This window comes from Diabrotica virgifera, chromosome 4 (assembly GCF_917563875.1).
Source record: "Diabrotica virgifera virgifera chromosome 4, PGI_DIABVI_V3a".
NCBI lineage: Eukaryota > Metazoa > Arthropoda > Insecta > Coleoptera > Chrysomelidae > Diabrotica > Diabrotica virgifera.
Window position 1 is genome coordinate 63,941,796 of NC_065446.1, and position 24,781 is coordinate 63,966,576.

The 24,781-nt window shown below is 33.2% G+C and overlaps 1 protein-coding gene across 1 annotated transcript in view; it reads right to left on the minus strand.

Annotated features, from left to right (window-relative positions):
- Positions 1-24,701, minus strand: part of LOC126883528 (uncharacterized) — a 37,566-nt gene extending 12,865 nt beyond the window's left edge. The window contains exons 1-2 of the mRNA XM_050649167.1: positions 24,502-24,701; positions 3,180-3,458 (exon numbers count right to left, since the gene is read on the minus strand). Of these exons, the coding sequence (XP_050505124.1) occupies positions 3,180-3,458; positions 24,502-24,513 (291 nt within the window). The 5' untranslated portion in view covers positions 24,514-24,701. The remainder of the gene's footprint in view (positions 1-3,179; positions 3,459-24,501) is intronic.
- Between the last annotated feature and the right edge of the window lie 80 nt (positions 24,702-24,781).

A 24,781-nucleotide genomic window follows, 5' to 3' on the forward strand; every position in this document is an offset into this window, starting at 1 on the left:
ACATTTTGAAAATACGGAGGAAATAGAAAATTCTACGGACACATCTAACACGTATGAGAGCTTAAGTTGGGAAGAATACCATGACGATGACGGTGATTCTAACTATCAATTAGATACAGATCTCAATATAGAGAATTCAGGTGATCGTAGATCTAGCAGAATAAATAAAGGTATTCCACCTGAGCGCTACATAGCAAAGTTGACAGAACTCGAAGAAGTAGAACCTAGAAACTTTAAAGAAGCGCTTAAAAGAAGTGATAGTGAAAAATGGAAGCAAGCTATGGAAGAGGAAATCACGTCATTAAGGAAAAATAAAACTTGGGATTTAATACAAGCACCAAAGGGAAAGAATATAGTCTCATGTAAATGGGTATTCAAGTTAAAAACAGGCGAAGATCAAAGCTCGAAGAAGTACAAAGCACGGCCGGTAGCAAGGGGTTTTAGCCAAAAATTCGGCGTAGACTACGATGAAGTGTTCGCTCCGGTTGCGCGGCAAGCTACTCTTCGATTTTTATTAACAGAGGCATGGAGTAAAAATCTCATAGTAAGGCATATAGATGCAAAAACAGCCTTTCTAAATGGAGAACTGTCAGCAGAAATTTTTATGAAACAGCCTGAGGGATTTGAAGAAAAGGATACAAGTTTTGTTTGCAAATTAAATAAAAGTTTATATGGTTTGAAACAATCTGTCAGAACTTGGAACCAAAAGCTTGATGAAGTTTTATCTAAAGAAAATTTTTGTAAAAGCAATATTGATACATGTTTATATATCAAGGTAATAAATAATGAAAGGGTTTACGTACTTATATACGTGGATGACATTTTAATAGCAGCAAAGGATACACAGGTAATTGATACATTTGAAGAGAATCTAAAATGTAATTTTGAAATAACGAGTTTGGGATTATTACAAAATTATCTAGGTATGAAGATTGAAAGGTGCGATCAAGGGATATCTAGTTTAAATCAAGCCAGTTATATTGACAAATTGCTGAACAAGTTTAAGATGAAAGATGCAAAAGAGTCCAATATACCACTGGATGTTGGATACTATAAGCTTAGCAGAGAGAAGCCGATGAAAAACAGTGAAATATACCAACAACTGATTGGTGGTTTATTATATATTGCGGTAAATACTAGACCGGATATATTGGCAAGCGTCACCATACTAAGTCAACAGAATAAAAATCCAAAAGAATTAGATTGGATTGAAGCAAAGAGAGTGTTGAGATATTTAAAGAAAACTAAATATAAAAAGCTTATTTTAGGACAACAAGGAACAGATAGTGCATTATACGGCTATGCAGACGCTGACTGGGCAGAAGACAAAGGGAACAGAAAATCAAATAGCGGGTATATATTTTTATTACGGGGTTCGCCTATAAATTGGGGATGTAGAAAACAGGATTGCGTGTCTCTATCATCAACTGAAGCAGAGTACATAGCATTGGCTGAAGGATATCAGGAAGCAATTTGGTTAAAACAGGTTATAAAGGAATTTGTGGGTTTAGAACCGGAATTAGTCATATACGAAGACAATCAAAGCTGTCTAAAACTTTTAGGAAATCACAAATTCAGTAATCGGACAAAACATATCGATACAAAATACCATTTCGTAAAGGAATTGCATGAAAAAGGGGTTGTTAACTTTAAGTATTGTCCTACCGAGGATATGATAGCTGATATGTTGACTAAGCCGCTGAATAGGGGTAAGTTAGAGTACTTAAGTAGTAAAGGGGGTCTGTTTGACTAATTCAAAAATAATTTTAGTTGCGAGGGGATGTTAGAATATATTCAACTATAAATTATGGTATTTTTATTAGTGTTAAAATGGACATATGCAGTCTAAGTGGGCGGGCTGATTCCCCGAACCTTTTAGGTCGAAAACTCTTACATAGGATTGCATGAAAGTATTGTGTTACAAGACATATGGATGTGAGAGCGATGTTAGTAGTTTTGTGTTTGATTTGTAGTCTCGAAGTATACGTTGTAGAAGACACATCTTAATTTCTTTGTTTGTATATTATTATAATACGGTTCGGTTAAAATAAATAGTTTGTTTAGTATTATTTGTACCTTTTATTATCTGTTATTTCTAATAGGCAGGACACATCGAAAGAATGGAAGATAACCGTTGGATGAAGCGAATTCTCGAATGGCGACCAAGAGCAAGCAAAATAAGTAGAACAAACCTTAAACAAGATGGACTGCTGACATTAAGCGAATGGCTGGCCAGGAGTGGATGCAAAAAATAGCAAACAGGTATGAATGGACATACCTAAAGGAGACTACACCCGACGATGGATGGAATAGCTGTTGATGATGATGAATATATTCTCAAATCAGAAAAATACACAATCCTATCTCTAATACAAAACTATCGCATAATTAATAGAACAAAATTCGATAAGGAACATATACTCTTGCTCCTCGTCTATGGGCCTATCAAGACATTCTTAGTTGACAAAGATTACTGGACCACGGAAAAGGTGTTATAACATTTAGGATAAACGAAGGGTGCAAATCTAAATTTCCATATGACCATGATAGAAAAAAGTTTGTTTTTGAGAAATAAATTACTTACTGAAGAAGTAAAATACTTACATTGTAAATGGTATAAAATTTTTATTAAAAATTATGTAAATTGAATTAGTAAGAACATCACAGAACGACCGTTTTCGATCATAACAGATCATCATCAATGTACACTCTAAGTCATAGTAGTCGAAACAAGCCACAAAAATTGGTCAAATGACCGTAAAATGATATAATCATTTAAATTGTATAAAAAGGTCTTCGTCTCTCACCTAAAGCAGCACGTACAGGGCGGACAGGGATGAGTACATTCCCTTGTTAATTGTATTCCATTAACATCGACTCATTGTCGAACTCTTATTAAATTTAAATGATAGCTATGTAATTTAACGGTCAATTTCTGTAGCTAGTTTCAACTACGATGACTTAGAGTGTACATCACTGATGATGGTCTGATACGGCCGAAAACGTTCGTTCTGTGATGGTCTTACTAATCCAATTTAGACAGTTTTTAAAGAATTTTTAATAAAATTTATATAGAATGAACACTGGAAGTCTTTTACTTCTTTAGTAAGTCCTTAACCATGTTATACAGACAACTACAGCGATTTCCCTTGTAATGTTAAATAAATTACTCTTTTTACCTGTATTTCATTTCCAGCGGGTTCGAAACCTCTTCTACTGGCACCATATTCGACTTCACGTAATGCTCCAGTATCGTCGATGTATCCATATTTGCCGTAAACTTCGCCATTAGGATACTTCGTTTCGATTTTGAATGTTCCATCAGCTGCTTCGTACCCGTAGCTGTAGCTGCCATCTTCGTTATGCTTGTCGATCTGCTTAAGGATCGGTACGGGGGTAGTGTATTGTTGGTTGTTTTTGGCTGCAGAAGCTACGGCGCAGAAGACCGCTGCTAGAATCTACAAAAGTATGCGTTAGTGTAGTTACTTAGACGAGTTGCCGAGGCAATTAAATAAATTGCTTACATTCTTCTTTTGTATCAATTAATTAAAAAAAATTGTTTTGAACACCCTGTATAAATAATTATGCTAATATTTATATTACTGAATAGAGAATTGAATATTCTTTCAAATGAGCTTGCACACGACTCCTATTCTTATTTAACCTTTAACTACCCGCGCATCAAGTTATAACATAACTACACGCGTGGCGTACTTTGTACGCCACAAGAAAATACACCTAAAAATAGCGGATTTGTTTAATTTTTTTTTGAAAAAATACACTTAGTTGTTTGTTATAAACCTTATTCGGCATCAGTGAATACTTGGAGTTCCTTTTCAGTAAGCCAATTGGGATTTATAACTGGAATCATGGAATAACTGGATTCCATGATAAATAAAATTACTAATAAAAATTTTTTTAAATGTGATTTTTTACAGGAGAAAAAGTATTGTTTACAAAGAAAAATATATTTTTTGCCATAATGACTAAAAAACAATTAAAATATGTACTTATGTTACGACTTATAGTAATATAATCCTGGGGTATATTGTCGACCACCGGAAACAACAAATAATAAAATGTAAATTACGATATTTCTAGAACGCCGATTATAACGAAACTAAAACCAAATTGTAAAGCACATTCCAGCGATAGGTTAGAAAAATAAGCAAGGTCAAAAATTAAATTTTTAAATATATTTCCAGTAGAATTCTTATATCTGGCGTACAAAGTACGCCAGCGCGTGTAGTTAAAGATTAAAAAAATCATCGATTACGTCATCACGCACTAATTAATGACGTCATTAGTATGATATATATGCCAAAAAGTCATAATTCAAAAATAAAAATTGACCTGTTTTGGGATTTATCTCCAAAGTCACCCATTCTCGAGAAAATGAATGTATTCCAACCTAAACGTCCTCACTGTATATGGAATTTGAGAATCAATTTTGTTGATATAAATTGCATTCTAATGTTCAATTTTTAAAAGCTGTTTTAGATTTCCGATATTCAGGTTTTTAATTCTGACTGGAGATTTAGATATAGAAAATTTTTGAGTTTCATTATTTACAAAAACGGCTGGAGTAAAGTGATCAATCATGTCAGTAATTTACTGTTTTAAATTAGCTTGAGTTTTTATAAATATAAATATGATGATTTATATTTAATATTTAAAAAACTTTTGATATACAATGTGTGTTTTATTGGGCGGGGGGGAGGGCGTATCCAATTGGAACCAGTGCCCGCGTATCTATCAGTACACTACTGTATACGCATGTGTGGTTGATTACGAGAAAACGTTTGATCGAGTACAGCACGCGAAGATGATGCAAATACTAAGAAGCAGGAAGTAACAGCCAAGGTCTGAAAATGACTAGAGACCTTTACTGGAATCAGACAGCAAATCTCAGAATTGAAGGTGAATATACCGAGTTTGTGAAAATCATGCATGCACTGGGGAAAGGCTGTATTTTGTTTCATCTAATCTTCAATCTCTACTCTGAAAGAATATTTATCAAAGCTTTGCACAAAATTGAAAAAGGTATTCTACTAAAGGGGTACCGGCTAAACATAAGATATGCAGATTACAACTTAGAAGACCTATAAGTTCTTTGAACAAAATCAGGTATTACAGTAAACAATGTGGATTCAATATAAACGTAAAGAAGGCAAAGCTTATGATAATTAGCAAGAAGAACAGAATAGAAGGTCAACAACTCTACGTCAACCAAACCCCTTTAGAAACAGTGACGCACCACAGCTACATCTGCATCATGATAAATGAAGAATAGACCAACAACCAGGATATCTCAAGAGCGCTCATCGGAAAAGCTAGATCCACCTTCAACCGGATGGAAGCCTTATTCAAAAGTCACAACCTCTCTCTTGGTATAAAGGTAAGAATGCTGCGTTGTTACGTCTTCATGTTCTTTTTATGGTGTGAAATCATGGACCTAGAGCGAAAATATGTGCAGAAAATTGGAAGATTTCGAGATGTGGCTCGATGTCGGATAATACTCAAAATCTTGTGAATAGACCGAGTCAAAAATGAGGAGGTCCTCAGAAGAACGAGGAAGAACCGAGAGGTATCTACTGACCATCATCAAATCGCGAAAGTTTGAATACTGCGGACAGATTATTACGAAATCAGTTCAGAAATGATCTCCTACAAGCCATGACAATAGCCAACATTCGCCATGGATAGGTAAATCAAGAAAAAGGTCAGAAAATTTGCTAAATAACCCTTTTCTTAATATACAGTGAGTAAATCGTTCAGCTGGACATAGGGAACATACATTGTATATATTTAGATACCTAAATTCATACATTGTATTATATTAAGATAATTGTGGCAACTTCGCTCTCTCAATGACAATATAGTTGTTAGCATTAAGGGGCATTAACCTCAAAATTGATAATTAATTTCGGGTGACACAAATAAATGTCAAAACATGACATTGTAGTAGAACTATTTTTGACTAAATGGGAAAACTGTGTCTGCTTAATTTGGAAATTAATTTTTAAATAAAAGATATTTTAAAAATTAAAGTAAAATTATTAATTCATCAGTCATAATCTTTGTTTTTGATTTATTTATGGACTGCCTTGCATTCAAAATCACTCATTCTATTCGTTCTAACAGCTCTATTGGACCAGAAACTCGTACTTGAACAGAAGTTTCAACTAACACAGGTTAGCGCAGTTGCCACAATGATCTCACTGTATATTCCTTATGTCCAACAGAACGATTTACGTACTGTATATAGTGACTGTACACCCCGATATGTGGCTAAGTCGCGAAAGCTTTCTAGATCCTATTTCTTGGGAGGATCAGTCCCTTTTGCTTGTTATCTTCTTAACGATTTCTCTCCATATTTTCGTGTCTCTAGTTTTTCTCCGCCATTCTCTGATTCCTGCGTTTTTATAAGTCTTCTTCAACTTCTTGCAACCATTTTGATCTTGGTCTTCCTCTTTTCTTTCTTCCTCCTGGATTCCATTCTATCATAGCATATGTCACTTCTTCATCTCCTGCGCGCCAGACGTGACCTAACCATCTAACTATACATTGCTTTATTTTGGTCACGATATCTTCTTTCAGTACTTTCATAATCTCTGCATTTGTTCGGCTTCTATATTCATTTTCCTCTGTTCTGATTGGTTCCAGTATGATTCTCCACTATTCTTAAGTTTTCTTTATCTTTTTTAGTCATTGTCATTGTTTCTGCTGCGTATAATAATATTGGTATAATTATGGTGTTATACATTCTCATCTTGGTTTTAATAGTCAGTATTTTACTTTTAAGTACCTAGTGTTTTATTTGCAAAATATGCTTTATTCGCTGCCAATATTTTTTCTTTTATTTCTGGTATTCTTTTACTCGTTTGGCTTATTGTCACTAAATTTATAATTTTGGTTTTACCTTTTATTGCTGTTTTCCCTAGTCTTAATATTTTTGTCTTTTCTTCATTTAATCTAAGTCCCATTGTCTCTCCTTTCTCTTTTATTTCTTCTAGCATTTCTTTCATTATGTTTCTATTCTTTGCAATAATAACAATGTCGCCTTTCCGATTCGATTATTTGTCCACCACTTGTTCTTAGGTTCCCTTTGTTTATATTTCGTAGTACATATTCTAAAGATAGATTGAACAGTGTCGTGGATAAGGCATCTCCTTGTTTGTCCTTTATTTGGAAGTTCTCCTAATTTTGGTAGTTCTCATTGTCATATTTATTAATTTTCTGAGTTTATGTGGGATTTTTAATTTTTCCAGGGCAATCATTAGTTCTTTTCTCTTAATCGAATCAAATGCCTGTTTCAAGTCGAGCATTTCTAATTTTAGTTTGTATTCATTTGCTTTTTCCATTATTTGTTTTATCGTGCGTATAGCATCTATTGTCGATCTTCCTTCTGTGAATCCACGTTGTTATTGTCCCACTCTCTTCTTCGTGATTTTTAACAATCTTTTTCTTATTGAAGTCAATATTTTATACGTTGTGCTTAGTAATGTTATTCGTCTATAATTTTCACAAATTTGTTGGTCTCCCTTTTTATGCATTGTTATTACCTGCCATATCTTTTCATAAGATTGTTATTATTAAAGAAAAACATTCTTGAATATTTTTGTTGAATAAAAAAAATTTGAGTGGATTCTTTTAGTAAGTTTTGAATTACTTTTATTTAAAAACTCTCAATCGACCCCACAATCTCATCCATTTGTAACTTATAATTATGTATTATATTTATGTTTATATATTCTCTAAAATAATGGGAATATTCTCTAACGAATAACAAATGAAGAAATCCTGAGAAGAATTGGTACAGAACGAAAACTGCTACGCACAATTAAACAAAGAAAAACGGCAAACCTGGGGCACCTAATTAGAAACGAAAGATACCAGTTTCTGCAAACCTTAATTGAAGGAAAGATCGAAGAAAGAAGGGGAGTGGGCAGGAAGAAAATGGGATGGCTCCGTAATGTCAAACGATGGACAGTGCTAAGAAACATAGGAGACCTAATACGTACTGCAAGGGATAGAGAAAAATGGTCAAACGTGATCGCGAACATCCATTAGTGGATTGCATAAGAAGAAGAAGAAGAGAATGGGAAACCATACGAAAAAACAGGAACGTATGGGACCAAAATGTTAATGCGGAATAATTCCCTGCGACAAATGAATCGGAAGAGTCCAAATAGGGCAGCAATCACTCCGTTGGGAGTGCAAATATAAAAAAAATGAACAAAAAAAAAGGATATCAAATGGAAGAAATCCAACTTAAGATAATCTGCTATGCAGACCACGCAATACTAATATCTCAAAGTGAAGATGTTTTACACTTTACAGAGTATGCTGCACCAATTTAATATAACCGTTGGACAATTTTACATGTCAATTTCCTCAAAAAAGACCAAATGCATGGTTATAATAGCAAATCTGATAAGACGTAAATTATAACTGGAGGAGCAGATAATGGAACAAATCATCTAGGCATCAAACTATCTAGCTACGGAAAGCTCGAAACAGAAATGGAAGATCAAGCGAATAAAGCAAACAGAGTCGCAGGTTGCTTTAATGAAAGAATATGGAGAAATAAAAATATCTGAAAATAAGTGAAAGGAAACATTTACAAAACAGTAAGCAGACCAATAACGACATACGCAACAGAAACATGACCTGATTTTAAAGTGGATAAGACAGTAGCATTAACCTATAAAGGAGCTATTCAACCTTTGCCTCTTAATAACAGCCAGATCAGTACCGTTGATTCTGTAAAATTTCTTGGTATTTTTTTAGACAGCAACCTCAAATGGTCCCTTCATATCGATTCGTTAAGTAAGAAACTCGCCTCAGCTTGCTATCTTGTTATTTTTAAATTTCAAAAAAGAGCAATAAGATATCTGTTTGGCCTCAGAACAACTACACACCGCAAAAGTTACTTCAGAGATCATGGAATTTTAACACTTCCATCTTTATATATTCTAGAAACGTTTTTTTTTAAATTCGTAAACACCCTCATGTCTTTCCAGCAATGCCTAATCATTTCTACTCCACCAGAAATTCAACCTTTGATATTTATTTACCGATCCCCTCCACTGAGTTAGTAAAGAAATCTATATTATATATATACACCGTTATTAGGCGTCAACGCCCTTCGGTAGGGATCTATGGAGGAGTATCACTAAGCCGCAAGCCCTTATCCCTTGCTGTACCGGTCCTCCATAGGCCGCTCAGACACCTGTTTATTCCAGACCAAGTCGTAGATTCTATTGAATTTTATACTACCAACGTTGGCCTTTTATTAATTTCAAATGACCTGGCTGAGGATCGAACCGTCGATCACAAATCCACTAAACTTGTCGATCGACTGCGCCTCTGCCAACTGAGCCGTCGTGACCTATATTATATTCAGCAAAAAACTTTACAACCATCTCCCATTACAACTTAAATCTGCAACATCTTTCCCAAAGTTCCGTAAAATGAGAAAAGCCTTTCTATCTAAAAGACCATATTATTCAATAGAAGAATTTCTTAATGAATAACTAAGAAAATTGGGTTTCATATGTGGCAGCTTAAACTTATTAGTTCATAAAGTTGATTTTATTTGTTGATATTCAATTTGTAATTTATATACATTTTGGAATATATTGTTATTGTTTTTGCTTTACTGTAATACTCTTATATACTGATATTTGACGATTTATCTAATTATAGTAAATTGTATTTGTTATTTGTTTACTGATATTTTTTGACTGTATTTAAGCTTTGTCCATAAAGTTGTAAAATTTTTAGTGACAATAAAGCATATTTATATTCTATTCTACAGAAAGGACAAGAATAATGCTAGAAGCAGCAGAGATGAAAGTACTTCGAAAAGTCAATGGTAAGACACTATGGTATAGAACTAGAAGTGCAGATATACGAAGAAGATTAAAGGTGTACAACAGTAATATATATATATATATATATATATATATATATATATATATATATATATATACCGGTCTTTTAGGCGTCAACGCCCTTCCGGTAGGGATCTATGGAGGAGTGTCACCGAACCGCAAGCCCTTATCCCTTGCCGTACCGCTCCTCCATAGGCCGATCAGACACCAGCTTATTCCAAGACCAAGTCGTAGATTCTTTTTAGAATTTTAGACGACGACGTCAGCCTTTTTATTTTTCTATTCACCGGGCTGGGAGTCGAACCTCGATCGCCTCGACCGCATATCCACTAGATTTGTCAATCGTGCGCCTCAGTCCGCTTGGCTAATCTGATCGACATGTAAACAACAGTGATAACTGGGTAAAAACCAGAAGAGTAGAATGGAACGACCACATAAGCCGAATGACAACAAATATAGTAGTAAGGACGGCGAGAGACGGTTACCCAATATGAAGAGGATCAGTGGGAAGCCAAGAAAACGATGGAATGACAACTTATTGGAGGCACATTGAAGAACAGAGAGTCATGTCTACACAAAAAGAAGAAGAAGAAGAAGTGTAAATGCCATGTTGATGATTATGTTTGTATGGCATTGAGACACAATTGAGGCGCTCAGAGCAACAGGGGCCTAATCCATACATTGAGCATTTTTAGATTAATATATCATATTTGGGTAATATAGCGGTACATAATTTGTAGCGCCATCCCATAAGCATACTGCAAATACGAATCCAAAGATTGCATTTATCTCAAAGACCACTGTTTTGCTCTGAGCGCCTTAATTATTGGTGTAATAAAAATTATATTTTTAATTAACTAATGTTTAACGTTTCGATTTCCGCTCTGGAAATCGTTCTCAAAATATTTTATTCTAAAAATTATTCTGGGAAATTTTCATGATAATATCTTTCCAGAATTTGTAGATTAACCTTGTTAATCCACTTTATATTAACTTTTTAATACAACCAAAAATATGAATATATGCAATAGTCTCGCAAGATATTCATGAAGAATAATCTCTAAACATAAATTGGGACACTTAATGTGCGGAAATCATTTCCTGCATTATTTATGAATAGAGAAATGTAAGAGAAATATCCTTGATCCTTGAAAAAATGCTAATCATACATATTAGTCATAACCTGAACTAACTGGATTTTATTATATACCACATTTTGCCGGTGAGATTGGTCCTATATACTTTTTTATATATCAAGGTAATACTATGAGAATACGGTATAGATACAGTTATATTTATATAAATATAACAATATGGCTAAAGAATAGTAGTATAATATGCACATAATTTAAAGTTTATAAGACTTTCAACTTTGTTTTCCTTTTGTGATGACCATTCGCTTAAATTCTTGTTTCTTTTACAAAAACTCACTTTAACCTAATAAGATTATTAGCGGAACGGTAACAGTTAATTACACTGTGCTAAGTAAATTAAAGTCTTTTAAAAACAAAAGTAGGTTATCTAAAGTGTTTCTTGAATTTAAAATATCTTTACGATTGTTTGGTAAATGGTATTTAATTCTGTGACTATTGAACTTCTCGCACTCTTCTAGTAACACGTTTTACTGTAAGTACTGAATGATTGCCATCACAGACCGCCAAACCGCCTCGGTTCTTGCCGCTTGCAAGTCACTTACAAGCAGCTTGCACACCACGGCGCAGCTCGAGAGTGCAGTGGGTGCTAAATTCAACTCATGTACGCAAAAACACTCAAATATAGGCGGTCTTCTTCTTTAAACAAATGTTCATGAGAAAACTGGGTAGGTATGTCCAAGCCGTAAAGGGGAAATAATTATTTGCTTTGGTCTGGATTAGCGATGTGAAATTACGTGTAATTTCAGAAATTGTAAGTTACACGTGTAAAATTACCCAAAAATTACAAACCAGATGTAATTTATGTAACTTATGTAATTTATGTTCATTGTATTAAAAAATCAATTGTTTGCATTCATATTGAATATAATAAACACAAAGTAACTACATACTTATGAAATAAAGAAAAGTGGATAAGAAATACATACAAATAATAAAGAAATGAAAACATAGGTTCTTTAGTTTTGTTTTAAGCGGCTTTTATAAATCACAACTTCCTTTTTCGCAGACAACTGGAGACCTTCTTGTTATAAAACGTCGAAGTTTCAATTGTTTGCTCTTCCAATGAGCCTTGTGTAATTTTTTTTATCTCCGGCAAATCCAGAACTGCATCCTGAAATTAAATAGGAAAGTGTAAACATAGAGAGTAAAAATAATGGGTTTATAATATAATATATACAGATCTAACTACCTTGTTTTCGGCATCTGAAGTATCCTTCTCGACTTCCGTTTTTTTTTGGGGTTGTTCTGTGCCTTTACCCTGAAATTGATAATTTTGGAATATAAACAATAAATATGTATGTGTTTACACTAATTTACCGATTTCATTAAGACGTTTTCTAAAATGTTCACTTTGCTTTGTCTCAAAATGCGTGCTGGTCTCTGTTCCCTAGTTTCCATTCTTTGATCAATTTCATCATCGGTCATTGCAAAGTCAGCAAAATTAAAATCATCGTCGGAATTTCCATTTCCTGTTGTATTTGAATGCCATGATGATATTGTCTGAAAACATAAGATTTATAATTTTTTATTCGAAAACGGTGGAATGCATTGGAAAATCGGAAAAGAAGCAAACTGCATATATCACATGCACATATCACATATCTAAAAAATGCCTAAATTTAAAATTACCTCGTCTAATTCTTCCTCTTCGGAAATATGGTTTTCAATTACTTCTATCTCCTTCTGTAAGTTTCTACCTTCTATCGAAACGTTGTTCTGTACAGTCTCTTCTATAGGATATTGACTTTGTATGTGATGTTGTCGTGAACGTTTCAGCAATTTTGAATTATATTGTATATAATTTAAATTTGCTGCCCTTTGAGTTGTTAGGCGATTTCTTCTCTTCGTATGAATGCTGCTCTGGGAGCTAAAGCTTCTCTCTGTTGCCGCAGAAGTGCACGGCATTGTCAATATCCTGACTGCAACTTTGGAGAGGCATGAATGTCCACAAAATCCTTTCCACCATGTAACCAAAGAGACATTATCGAGTATGTTCCATAAAAATGTTTCGCCAAAAAAGTCTGTTTTAGCTAAATAGTTTCCTAAATCCTCAGTAATCTTTGACACTCCTTCATCACCAATCTCTATCGTGGTCGTGGTTGACATAGTAGTAATGTATTTCATCGCTTCAATCCTTTCGGCTGATGATAAATTTGCACCAACAGACCGAGGGTTTAGTAAGTCTGCGGCAAAATGGATCGGTTGAAGGGCGTATTCCTTCCTTGATATAAATTTATCCATCGCTTCTGTTTTTTCGCAATCCGTTAGTTTCACGCATTCTAAATGAGTAGATATGTTACTACCGATTTTCGCGAAAGTTTCACAAACCAAATGAATTGACGAAGAATCTCCTTCAAGACGTGTTATTGCTTCAGTAATTGGCTTAAGCAATTCAACAAGAGCGCTAGAATTTATCCAGAATCCTTCATCAAGTAAATTTGCTTTTGCGCTGCGTATTCTATCTTGAATTGTTTTATCTGGAGATATTGCTAGACGTTGTAGGACGGACTTGCATTTAGTCAGATCTTGAAGACATTTTACATGTGAACCCCATCTTGTTTTTACAGGTAGGCTAAGAGACACTCCACACTTCATCTCATTTCTTATTTCTGTGAATTGAGCTCTCAGTACTTGACACTGGTTAATAGTTTTAACGATATGTATAATATGTGACAAATGTGTCTCTATTGAAGATAATTTCAAAATATCGCTGCACAATAAATGTAATGTGTGCGCTAAACAGCCGTATGATACAAGATGGGGATACATCTCTTCACATTGTCTCACAGCCTTCCTCATATTCTTTGCGTTATCAGTCACAATAGCGAAAAATTTTTTAGGTCCATACTCCTCCAGAACTTCAACCATTAATTTTGTTATATATTCTGCGGTATGCTTCTCTGCTTTTGTTAGTACTGATTTGACAAATAACGGTTCGGGTGTTGTAACAATGAAATTAATTACACTTTCATTTCGCAAGTTGGACCAACCATCGCATTGCAATGATAAATTGTCAGCTTGCTTAATTTTATCATTAACTTGAACTTCAACTCGCTCGTACTCTTCGGTCAGGAGACGATTTGATAACATATATCTCGATGGTAAGGTGTATGAAGGTCTAATTTTTTTAAAAAACAATTTCCAATCTTCATTCTCGGTAATTGAATGTGGTGCTGAACTGGTGTAAATAGCTCTAGCAAGCAAAATATTCAATTCGTTATTTTGTTCGTGTGTCATTCGATCACAAAATGATTGTATTCTGTTGATTTTTGTGCAAACAGGTGTTTCCACATGAATGTTATCAGAAGCAGATGTTGATGCTGTGGAAACCGTTGATGATGTACAAGCAGCATCAGTGTTATCGTTATCCAATTTTGCCGATGTGATCTTTTTCATGGATGTTTCAAATGGAAATTTAGAGTGATTCCCCTTTGACTTTGGAGTTAAAATATTGAATTTAAGTTTTATCATATGCGGCACATAAGTGCATTGTTGAAGATGAGATTTCATTCTTGTAGCATTTTTTGCATGTACACTCTTGCAAAATTTACACCTCACATTTATGGTCTTTTGATTAGAAGAACCCGCAGGTAACACTTCAAAATAAAGCCAGATATCTGTCTTACGTTTCACCATGTTTTATGACCTAAAAAAAATATTCAGGTAGACTTAAACATTAAGAAGGGAAAAAACATTATTTTTCAAAGTATTTGATGGGCACGAGGGCATAAAAAATTGTTAGGCATCCTTAAATAGAAGAAAGATTAAAATTGAATCTGTGTAACAATTTAATGAAATTCGAATAAGCAGAATACTGGATCGGACAACTACATTATTTTGCCCTCAACGTTATCAAAATTTTTTATTTAGTAAGTTATGTCAGTGTAATTCAATTACACATGCTACATGCACAAGTACCCCGTTGCTCCTATCATTCTTATAGTTATTGTACAGTAAACTAATCTAAAAAATCGAATAAAACTTGGTAAACCGAATTCAGAATTAAGTACTGTAGCCACATATAAAATGACGCGCGTTAGATTTAACGTACAGTCGATATGCGATAGGCCCGCCCCTGTGTTTCCCAATCTAAGGTTGCTATGGACATCACCGGCACGTGTTTTGCTGTTTGTAGAAATAATATATTTCTTACCTTATAGTTTCTGTGCTTCCTTATAAATAAATGTAAAGTAACCAACGCTGCGTGAATGAATAGAGAAAGAACAGTCGAAAACTAACTTATACATACACATTACACATACAATAACAGAAATGTAAACATAACCTGCCTGACTCAGACTAAGGAACGACTAACGAGCGACGAGCGTAATAGCACCCACTGGTTCGCGCGCGCCGGCACCGGCGCACCGCACTTACGACAATTGCGCGCGCATAAGTTGCCATAATATATGTAATTTTACCAGTAATTACATAAATTACGGTAATTTATGTAAATTTATCATAAGTTACGTTAAATTTCATAAATTACGTAAATTCCAAAAATTACATAAATTACATTAAGTTACGGGTATCATGTAATATTACCGTAAGTTACGTGTAATTTATGTAACGTAAGTTATGTAATTTTACAACTCACATCACTAGTCTGGATACCTTGGATGGTTGTCATGGTGCAATCTTATTTTCTATCTCATGAAACATTGATGGTGTGGACTTCCATTCATTTTTCCAGTACTTAAACAGGACCCCGATTTTTTACCCTTCGCTTCGTTATCGATCATTCGCTATCATTATCTGTAGAGTGTAGAGAGCGCGAATGATCGATAAAGATGCGAAGGGTCAAAAATCGGGGTCCTGGTGCTTTATGAACAAGCATTTTAGATCAGTTTTAATCATCATTTAGAACAAGGAAAGATGAAAAGTCTGTAATCCTTATTTATTGTAATTGGTCCAACCGCAGGCAAGTTGAAGATTTCAAATAATAATTATGAAATTTTGACAATATTTACATTTAAAATTCATAGGCTAATTAAGTTATATCGGCGATTTTTTGTATTTTCTGCTGTAGTACTTTAATTGTTAGATATTTAGATTTTTAGTCTGCATTTATATAAAAATCCTGTTGATTTTAGAACTGTTAGCGACGTATTAGTGTTATTTGTCTTATAAGTTGTCCGATACTGATTACTGGATTATCGTCGAAGGCCGATATGGTCAATCGAAACAGAAGATGAATCTGGTGATTTTTCTAGTGACATTATTGGGTGTGAATTTGTCTTTTGAGTTTACTCCTACTATAAAAATAGGGTGTAACATAGCTAGACAGGCACTAAAATATCAACCTGCTGGAAAAAGAAGAAGATACAGGATGGATAACAGCTGACGAAGAATGACAACAGGAGAACATAAAATAATTGAAGAGTATACAATCGATGATCGAGAAATAAAGAGTGCGGGAGGATTTACTGAGGAAATTTCAATGGAATGATATAAAGAAGACACTCTAATCTAGACAATCACCTACTTTACATTACAGGTTAAGAAACGCAAAAATGCATCAAATGATCCATTAAAAAGGAATGGTACCGAAGAAGATCAAAAGTGTCAAAAATATTCATACTTTTGATGATTACCAATATTTAAAATAAAAATAGCAAATTAAAAAATATTAGAAAATATTTATTTATGAAACAGTTCGTGAAGTAGGCTTTTTGCGAATGCACGCGATTTTTAGAGCACGAGCGACAACGGAGCGAGTGCTATAATTCGCGTAAGTTCGCAAAAAGTACTTCACGCATAGTTTCATACAATATTTTATCTACGATAAACAAATAAGAAAAGCTGTAACTCTTCGTCACTGGAATTCATTTCTCTTCTACAATTTTTAGAACTTTGACATTTAAAAATTCTAACTACTTTCAAACCACAAAACTGTCAAAACTTTTGTTGTAATTCATTGCTCATATTGTCATCACCATGACAACGCGAATGTTAAGGATCGTCACCATGACAACGCGAAAGTTAAAACAGTGCGAAAAAGTAAATCCCATTTAAAGTACGTTGTTACTTCACGCACACTTTAAATCCTTCACGCACTGCTATCTATAATGACAGCTTTCACAAACTAAAAACTTATACATAATATGACACAGAGCAGATAAAGTACTTTTTAAAAAAACTTTTTTCTACAACCGTGTTAAAAATTCAATTTATCCACTCTATGTCATATTATGTACCTATCAGTTTTTAGTTTGTGAAAACTGTCATAGATAGCAGTGCGTGAAGGGTTTAAAGTGTGCGTGAAGTAACAATGTATTTTAAATGGGATTTACTTTTTCGCACACTTTCAATGGGTTTTTTGGCACACTTTCATATAATCAAATATCCTTAACTTTCGCGTTGTCATGGTGATGACAATATGAACAATGACTTACAACAAAATTTTTGACAGTTTTGTGGTTTGAAAGTAGTTAGGATTTTTAAATGTCAAAGTTCTAAAAATTGTAGAATAGAAATCAATTCCAGTGACGAAGAGTTACAGTTTTTTTATTTGTTTATCGTAGATAAAATATTGTATGAAACTGTGCGTGAAGTACTTTTTGCGAACTGTTTCATAAATAACTATTTTAGCACTCCATTTGAGCGTTATAAATGCTAGTTTAAAGCACTAGCGCTTTAAATTTTTAAGGCACTGCAGTTAAAAGTGAATTGTCAAATTGTGAAACGTCAAAATATTTATATTTCATTTATTAACATTAGTATTAATAGTACAACTTGCGCAATTTGAAAAAGGTGGTTTAAAAGGTATTTTAAAATTTAATTTAAACTGTATTATTGCATTTTTAACACGTTTGTAGAAAAAAACTATTAAAATTTGTTAGAATATACAACAATAAACGTAAGATGTTATTCTATAGTTGTTATGATTTACGTATTGACAGTATAGGCAGTTTTGATGTAATGTCAAGAGAAATATAAAAATGGAATATCAGTCAAGTTCAAGTAAAAGTTTTTGTAGATATTGTCCTGTAATTGAGAATGAATATATTATAATTGTTGATATATAAGACGTTTGTAGAAAAAGTATTGTATGATATACGTGTTAAAAACTACATTTTTATGGCACTCATGTGAATTACAAAATTCGCTTCGCTCATTCTGCAAACTTTCATATGCGAGCCTTAAAATTGTACTTTTAACACTTATATCATAAATAACTATTAATTGCAGTTATAACTTTGACCGTCTAAAACTCTTAGTCTATTTTACGATTAAAAAATCGAAGAAATTGTCATATTCATAAAAACTACTTAGAACATTGAGAATTTCCAATATAATATTATTTAAGAGGGCACATGAAAATAAATAAATATGAAATTAAATATATTGCGTTTCAGTGACAACTGATTTTTTTTAAATGCAAATATTTGCATACCACACATACTTATCTAGAAAGTAGAACAACATATTTTTTCTGAACAATTACACCCTTCCTTATTAATATGTATTAGAAATCAATCAAGTCACAAAATATTTTTCTTAGCCTTGAAATAACCCAGCCTATTAGTAACACAAGAACAAGAACTACACAATCTCAGTAAACACGAGACTATAATAACTTCAAGAACAGGTGACAATCTTGAATCAACCTACCTTGATTTTTCTTTGGTTTATCTTGATTATATAAAAAGTTGATAGTATGTGAAAAAATAATAAGTATGTAGTTTAATAAAAAATATATAATATTAGGAGGACTACGATTTTATAATACATCGAATCAAAAATTAAACGAATAGGTAACACACTTTTAGTTATAACTAAAAGAACATTGTAAAGGCCTATAATAAGACCTATTAATATGTGTACCTCGGATTATAATAAATATTATTATATAATTATAAACGGGCAATGTATAAATAAGTGAAATACTGATGACACGGTCATTATGGTAGATAATACTGAAGCACTGCAACGCCTAATGGACCGAGTGACGACAGCCTGCAGAGAATTGGGAATGAAATTGAATACAAAGAAAACAAAAACGATGGTCATCAGCAAGCACCAAAACAGAAGGTTGAAGGTCAATGTCGACACAACAGATCTGGAAAGGGTAACAAGAATAACTTACTTCGGAAGTAATCTTGATGAAACTTGGGACCAATCACTAGAGATAAGAATACTCCTGGAAAAGGCACGTAATGTTTTACAAAATGAAAAAAGTTCTATGCAATCGCCAGCTGGGTATCTCATTGAGAACTAGAATACTTAATTGCTATGTTTTCTCCACCTTTCTCTATGATGTTAAAGCCTGGACAATGACAGAAGCAACACAAAAAGGAATCCAAATATTCGAACTCTGGTGTTACCGTAAAATGCTCAGAATATCCTACATGAGCCATACGACAAATGTGGAAGTCTTGCGGACTAATGCGTACGATGAACAAGAAAAGAGAGCTTATGCTTATAATAAAAGAACAGAAAACACATCGTATGAAATCAAAAGTATGAACTGCTCCAACTTATAATCAAAGGCAAAATCCATAGCAAAAGAAGACCAGGAAGAAGACGCAACTCTTGGCGTAAAAACCTACGACAATGGACTAATATGACCTCCACAGAACTATTCAGGGCGGCTGCAAATAAGATTAAATGGGCAAACATAATGGCCAACGTCCTTTAGGATAAAACACCGTAAGGAGAAGAATAAACTGTGCCCTATGACACATGGTCTTTGGTGAATAAAGATGATGATAATCTGAAACGTTTTAAAAGAAGAATATTTTTGAATCTGTTTGAGAACCGAATACTATTTACAGAATCGTAATAGATGTCTTTTTTTAAAGACAGATCACAGGCTATGATGGAACTGTCACTTCTGTCATGTCATCGTTCAAGAGTCCCGCTATCATCTTCACCTGCCACCATACAGTCAACATGTAAACAAGTTGATCTAGAGCTCAGATGGTACCTAGAGCATATTACATAAACTATTTTGAACATCCATGTTTAAGTTCACATATTTCATCTATGTTTCCATGATGGATTAATTTTAAAGGGTTTTTATCCATATATTTTTACAATATTTTATTTTGGTAGTTAGCATGTTAGATCACGTGAGTATAACCTACAACTTTTCTTAAAACCGTAGTCAAAATGTTAAAAACGTTGCATTATCTTATCAGGTTATACGAATTTTAGGTAAGCACTGATGATGATTGGTCATCCGATCGAAAACTAGTTCTGTAATGTAGCCCTTTTTAGGAATTTTTAAAAATATACCTTTTATAAAGGATTTTTGTCGTTTTTTTTAATATATACATTTTTAGAAATACTTAAACTAAATTGACCCGTATAAGATAGTTCCTAGCATATTTTGGATATACCGCTTATGTATTACCAAGGCTTTGGGAGCGTTTCAAAAAGAAATATCAATTTTGTCTACTCTAATACATAAAATTCTAATAAACAAGTAATAAAATGAATGCCTGGTTGCACCAACAGATATTAAGGGCACCCAAAGTCCGAAAATTTAACTTTTTATTTTTTTTGGGTTATGATTGAGAATTATTCTCTGAAATCTTCTCTTTCCAACGATATATAATACGTTATAGTATAAAATATCCATGGTTACAAAAGTATTTGTTTTCTGAACGTCTGCACTTAACTTACCGTGTACCGGTAGCTTTATAGCCTATTAGAGTGTTTTATGTTTTTGCGATTTCCCGAATACTAGGTTTTTAACTTTTGATGTCAGATATCTTTGTTTCCTGAGATGATAAAAGGTCCAAATTTTTACAGTAATTGTAGATAGATAATATCTAGTCCCGCGTAAATTTTTATTGAAAAATGTACAAAAACAAGTAAAATAACAAATAAAATCTAAACTTTTTTGGGTTTTTTTGTAAGAGTATTTTAAAAAATTTTAAAATAAATGTTTCTTTGACTCTAACTTTACAAAAATCTACGCGGAACTAAACAATACATGTAGTTTCAAAATAAAACAAAAATTAGGTCTCTAAGTGCTTTGGTTACAGAGCTATATGACATAATGTTAACATTGTCGTTAAATGGGACTTTGGGTGCCCTTAAGCTTAAGACGCACCTTAAGCTTAAATATAAATGTAAATCCTTATCCTGGTACCACACTAGCGTCTAATACCATTAATTATCGCATTATTTTTGACATACATATTTCTAATGAAAATAATGGGATAGTTAACGGTATTAGATGATAGTGTGGCTCCAGTATTAAAGTATAAGCAGAGCTTAGCTAAGCTGGAGCTTAAGATCTGTTGGTGCAACCAGGCATTAGTGTCATACTAAAAGATATTGGTTATATTTTTTCCCGTCCTGATGAGCATCACTGAAAAATGTATAAAGGGACAATCTGATATCACATGAACACCACACATTTATAATGGACCGTGATAGTCGTGACGTCAAATCAATGTTGGCTACTCTGAAATGGTTTCCAAACAAAGCAAAAATTCACACATGTTGTTTGTTTTCGTTTTTATAAGTGGAATATATTGCTTGCAGGATGTTTAATTTTTACAAAATGGTAATGTGTTGGGTACCCGTGATTGTAATCAATTCTCATAGTATATTTCCCACCATATTTCCAAATAGGACTGGTTAAAAACCTGAAGAAACGCAGTAAGTACTATGTAGTGTGTAAATCCTTGATTTTGTGTAAGGACATTTATAAAATTAAAAGAAATATGATTGATATGACTAACAAGGATTGTGTCTTTAGAAAAGATGTGCAGATGTTTTTAAAACAAAATAAAATTAAAAATGATTACACAAATCACGTGTATAATCAATTGACAGTTGCTTTGTTTGGAAACTTTTTTGACGTTTTGACGTCACACTATCACGGTCCATTCAGTACGTATTGTCGCTTCTGATATATAGAAGATAGTCCATAAACTTTAAGTGACTCAGAGAGCTATAAAACGGAGAATGCTTAACATTAAGCTAGCGATCGCCAATCCAATGACGAATTAAGATACGATCAAAAGTAAGTGCTGTTAAAATGGAACTGGGCAGGAAACATAGGAAGGGTTAAAGATAACCTTGAATGATAACCAAGATCAAACAAGAGAAGTAGAGGCAGACGTCTAACCAGATGGATTGATAACATCAAGCGAAGACTGGCCACGAATGGATGCAAAAAACAGCAAACAGATATGAATGGACACACCTAAGGGAGCTGTTGATGGTGATTATGATGACTAAATGCTTCTTTTTGCACCAGGGATTCAACTTATGTGGCAGTCAAACACCTAACCATTATTTACTAGTCCATTATTACACCAGAGATGGAACCACAACGTAGTAAAACATGATCAAAACAAAAAACGGTAATATTATTTATAATAACAGATAAAATGCATCAAAATCTTTTTTAAAATTGTATATATCTGATACTAAAAACCAATCTTACGTAAAACCCTACAAAATACTCCATTTGGATCCAGAAAAACAGTTAAGAAAAAGAAACAAATACACAAACAATGCTACAAACCAGGCTACACTATAATACAAAAATAATAGTAAAACTAGAACTAGACACAACAAAAATAAAGACTACCCTCATGAGTTGTCAAGAGAATTAGATCAATATAACTGAATTAATAGCGCTAAAAGGTAAAAATGATACTAAAACATCAAATGGATACGCTGCCTTTGAAAACTTTATAAATCTTAGAATATTGCCTGACAATCAGCGTAATCCAGACTAAGACTAAATCTTCGATTGTTTCTAAAATAATGATAGATTGTTAGAGATAATGAATGAGTTAGATTGTACAAGATTTTGCAAGGAGGAATTTGAAGACAATGAAGAAAAGACCTAAAGAGACATAAAGAAGACTGAATTAAGTTAATTAGAAAATAACAGAAAACGTACAATTAAATAAAGCAAATGAGTGAATCGTTTTGCCTTTTAAAGAAATTGATGAAAAATACAAGAATAGAAGAAATACAAGAGTAGAAGCTAAGGCTCAAAATTGTTACTACACTAAGCGTCTAAATTAACGCACCACCTTAAAAATGGGACATTTTTAATATCATATATTTCATAAACCTGTTGTCCGATTTTAGTGATTTTTTTAATATGTTATAGACTTATTCTTCAAGAATATCCATGTAATAATATTGTTGCTAAACAGATAAGTGTCATTGTATACCGGGTGTAAAAATGATAGTGTGTTTTTTCTTCAAAGTTTGGAACAGCCTGTGAAATATTCTAGCGTATATAAAATATTTAAATTAAAACTTAACTGTAGCCTTAGGCTTTATTAACATTTCGCTTTTTGATTTATTTCATTGTGTTGGATAATAAAAAAGTTAGATACTTTAACAACTACCAACGTTCTTCATCAATACAGGGTGTTTCTAAATAAGTGCGACAACCTTTAAGGGGTAATTCTGCATGAAAAAATAATGACCGTTTGCTTTATAAACATATGTCCGCAAATGCTTCGTTTCCGAGATACGGGATGTTGAAGTTTTTCTTACAAACTGACGATTTATTTATTGCTCTAAAACGGGTTGAAATATGCAAATCAAATTTAGTAGGTTTTAAGAGGTAGTTATTGCGCAATTTTTGACGTACAACTAAGAACTTTATATTCACCACTGGCGTGCATACGTGTCACATTGCCCGGTCATATTACCCGTATGCACGCCAATGGTGAATATAAAATTCTTAATTGTATGCCAAAAAATGTCCAATAACTACCTCTTAAAACCTACCAAATTTCATTTGCATATCTCAACCGGTTTTAGAGCAATAAATAAATCGTCAGTTTATATGAAAAAATTCAACATCCCGTATCTCGGAAACGAAGCATTTGCGGACATATGTTTATAAAGCAAACGGTCATTATTTTTTCATGCAGAATTACTCCTTAAAGTTTGTCGCACTTATTTAGAAACACCCTGTATTGATGAAGAAAGTTGCTAGTTGTTAAAGCATCAACTTTTTTATTATCCAACACAATCAAATAAATCAAAAAGCGAAATGTTAAGAAAGGCTACAGTTAAGTTTTAATTTCAATATTTTATATACGCTAGAATATTCCACAGGGCGTTTCAAACTTTGAGGAAAAAAACACTATCGTTGTTACACCCGGTATACAATAACACTTTGTGTTTAGCAACAATATTATTACATAGATATTCTTAAAGAATAAAGCTAAAACATATTAAGAAAATCACTAAAATCGGACAACAGGTTTAGGAAATATGAGACATTAAAAATGTCCCATTTTTAAGGTGGTGCGTTAATTTTGGCGCTTAGTGTAGAATAGTAATGTAAAGAGCACTGATCCTTTGTTTTCAAGTAGTTTAGGTGAACACAATAAGAATTAGTTGTTCGCATTTGGTTGATTTTTATAGCGCATAGAAAAAAATTAATAAAAATCTGTATTACTGTTTTCTTATCATTCTAAAAAATAAACACAATCAAAACGACTTACGTATAATTTCATCTGGAACGAACACTTAGTATATCGATGTGAAAAGAGGTAAACAGCCGCACCCACCTTAAATGAAAGCTTTTATACCAACCTATCCCCACGTAAATTGTCGCAAGGTTACAATTTGTGCTTCAGTTTCGATTTTGAATAATATCCATATTAACTTTAAGAAATATTTTTAATCACCACCTAATTTGTATTAATTTGTCGTTTTAATAAAACTTACGATGACACATGTTTCGATTGGTGTTTAGCCCCTGCTAGTTGATACTGAATACTA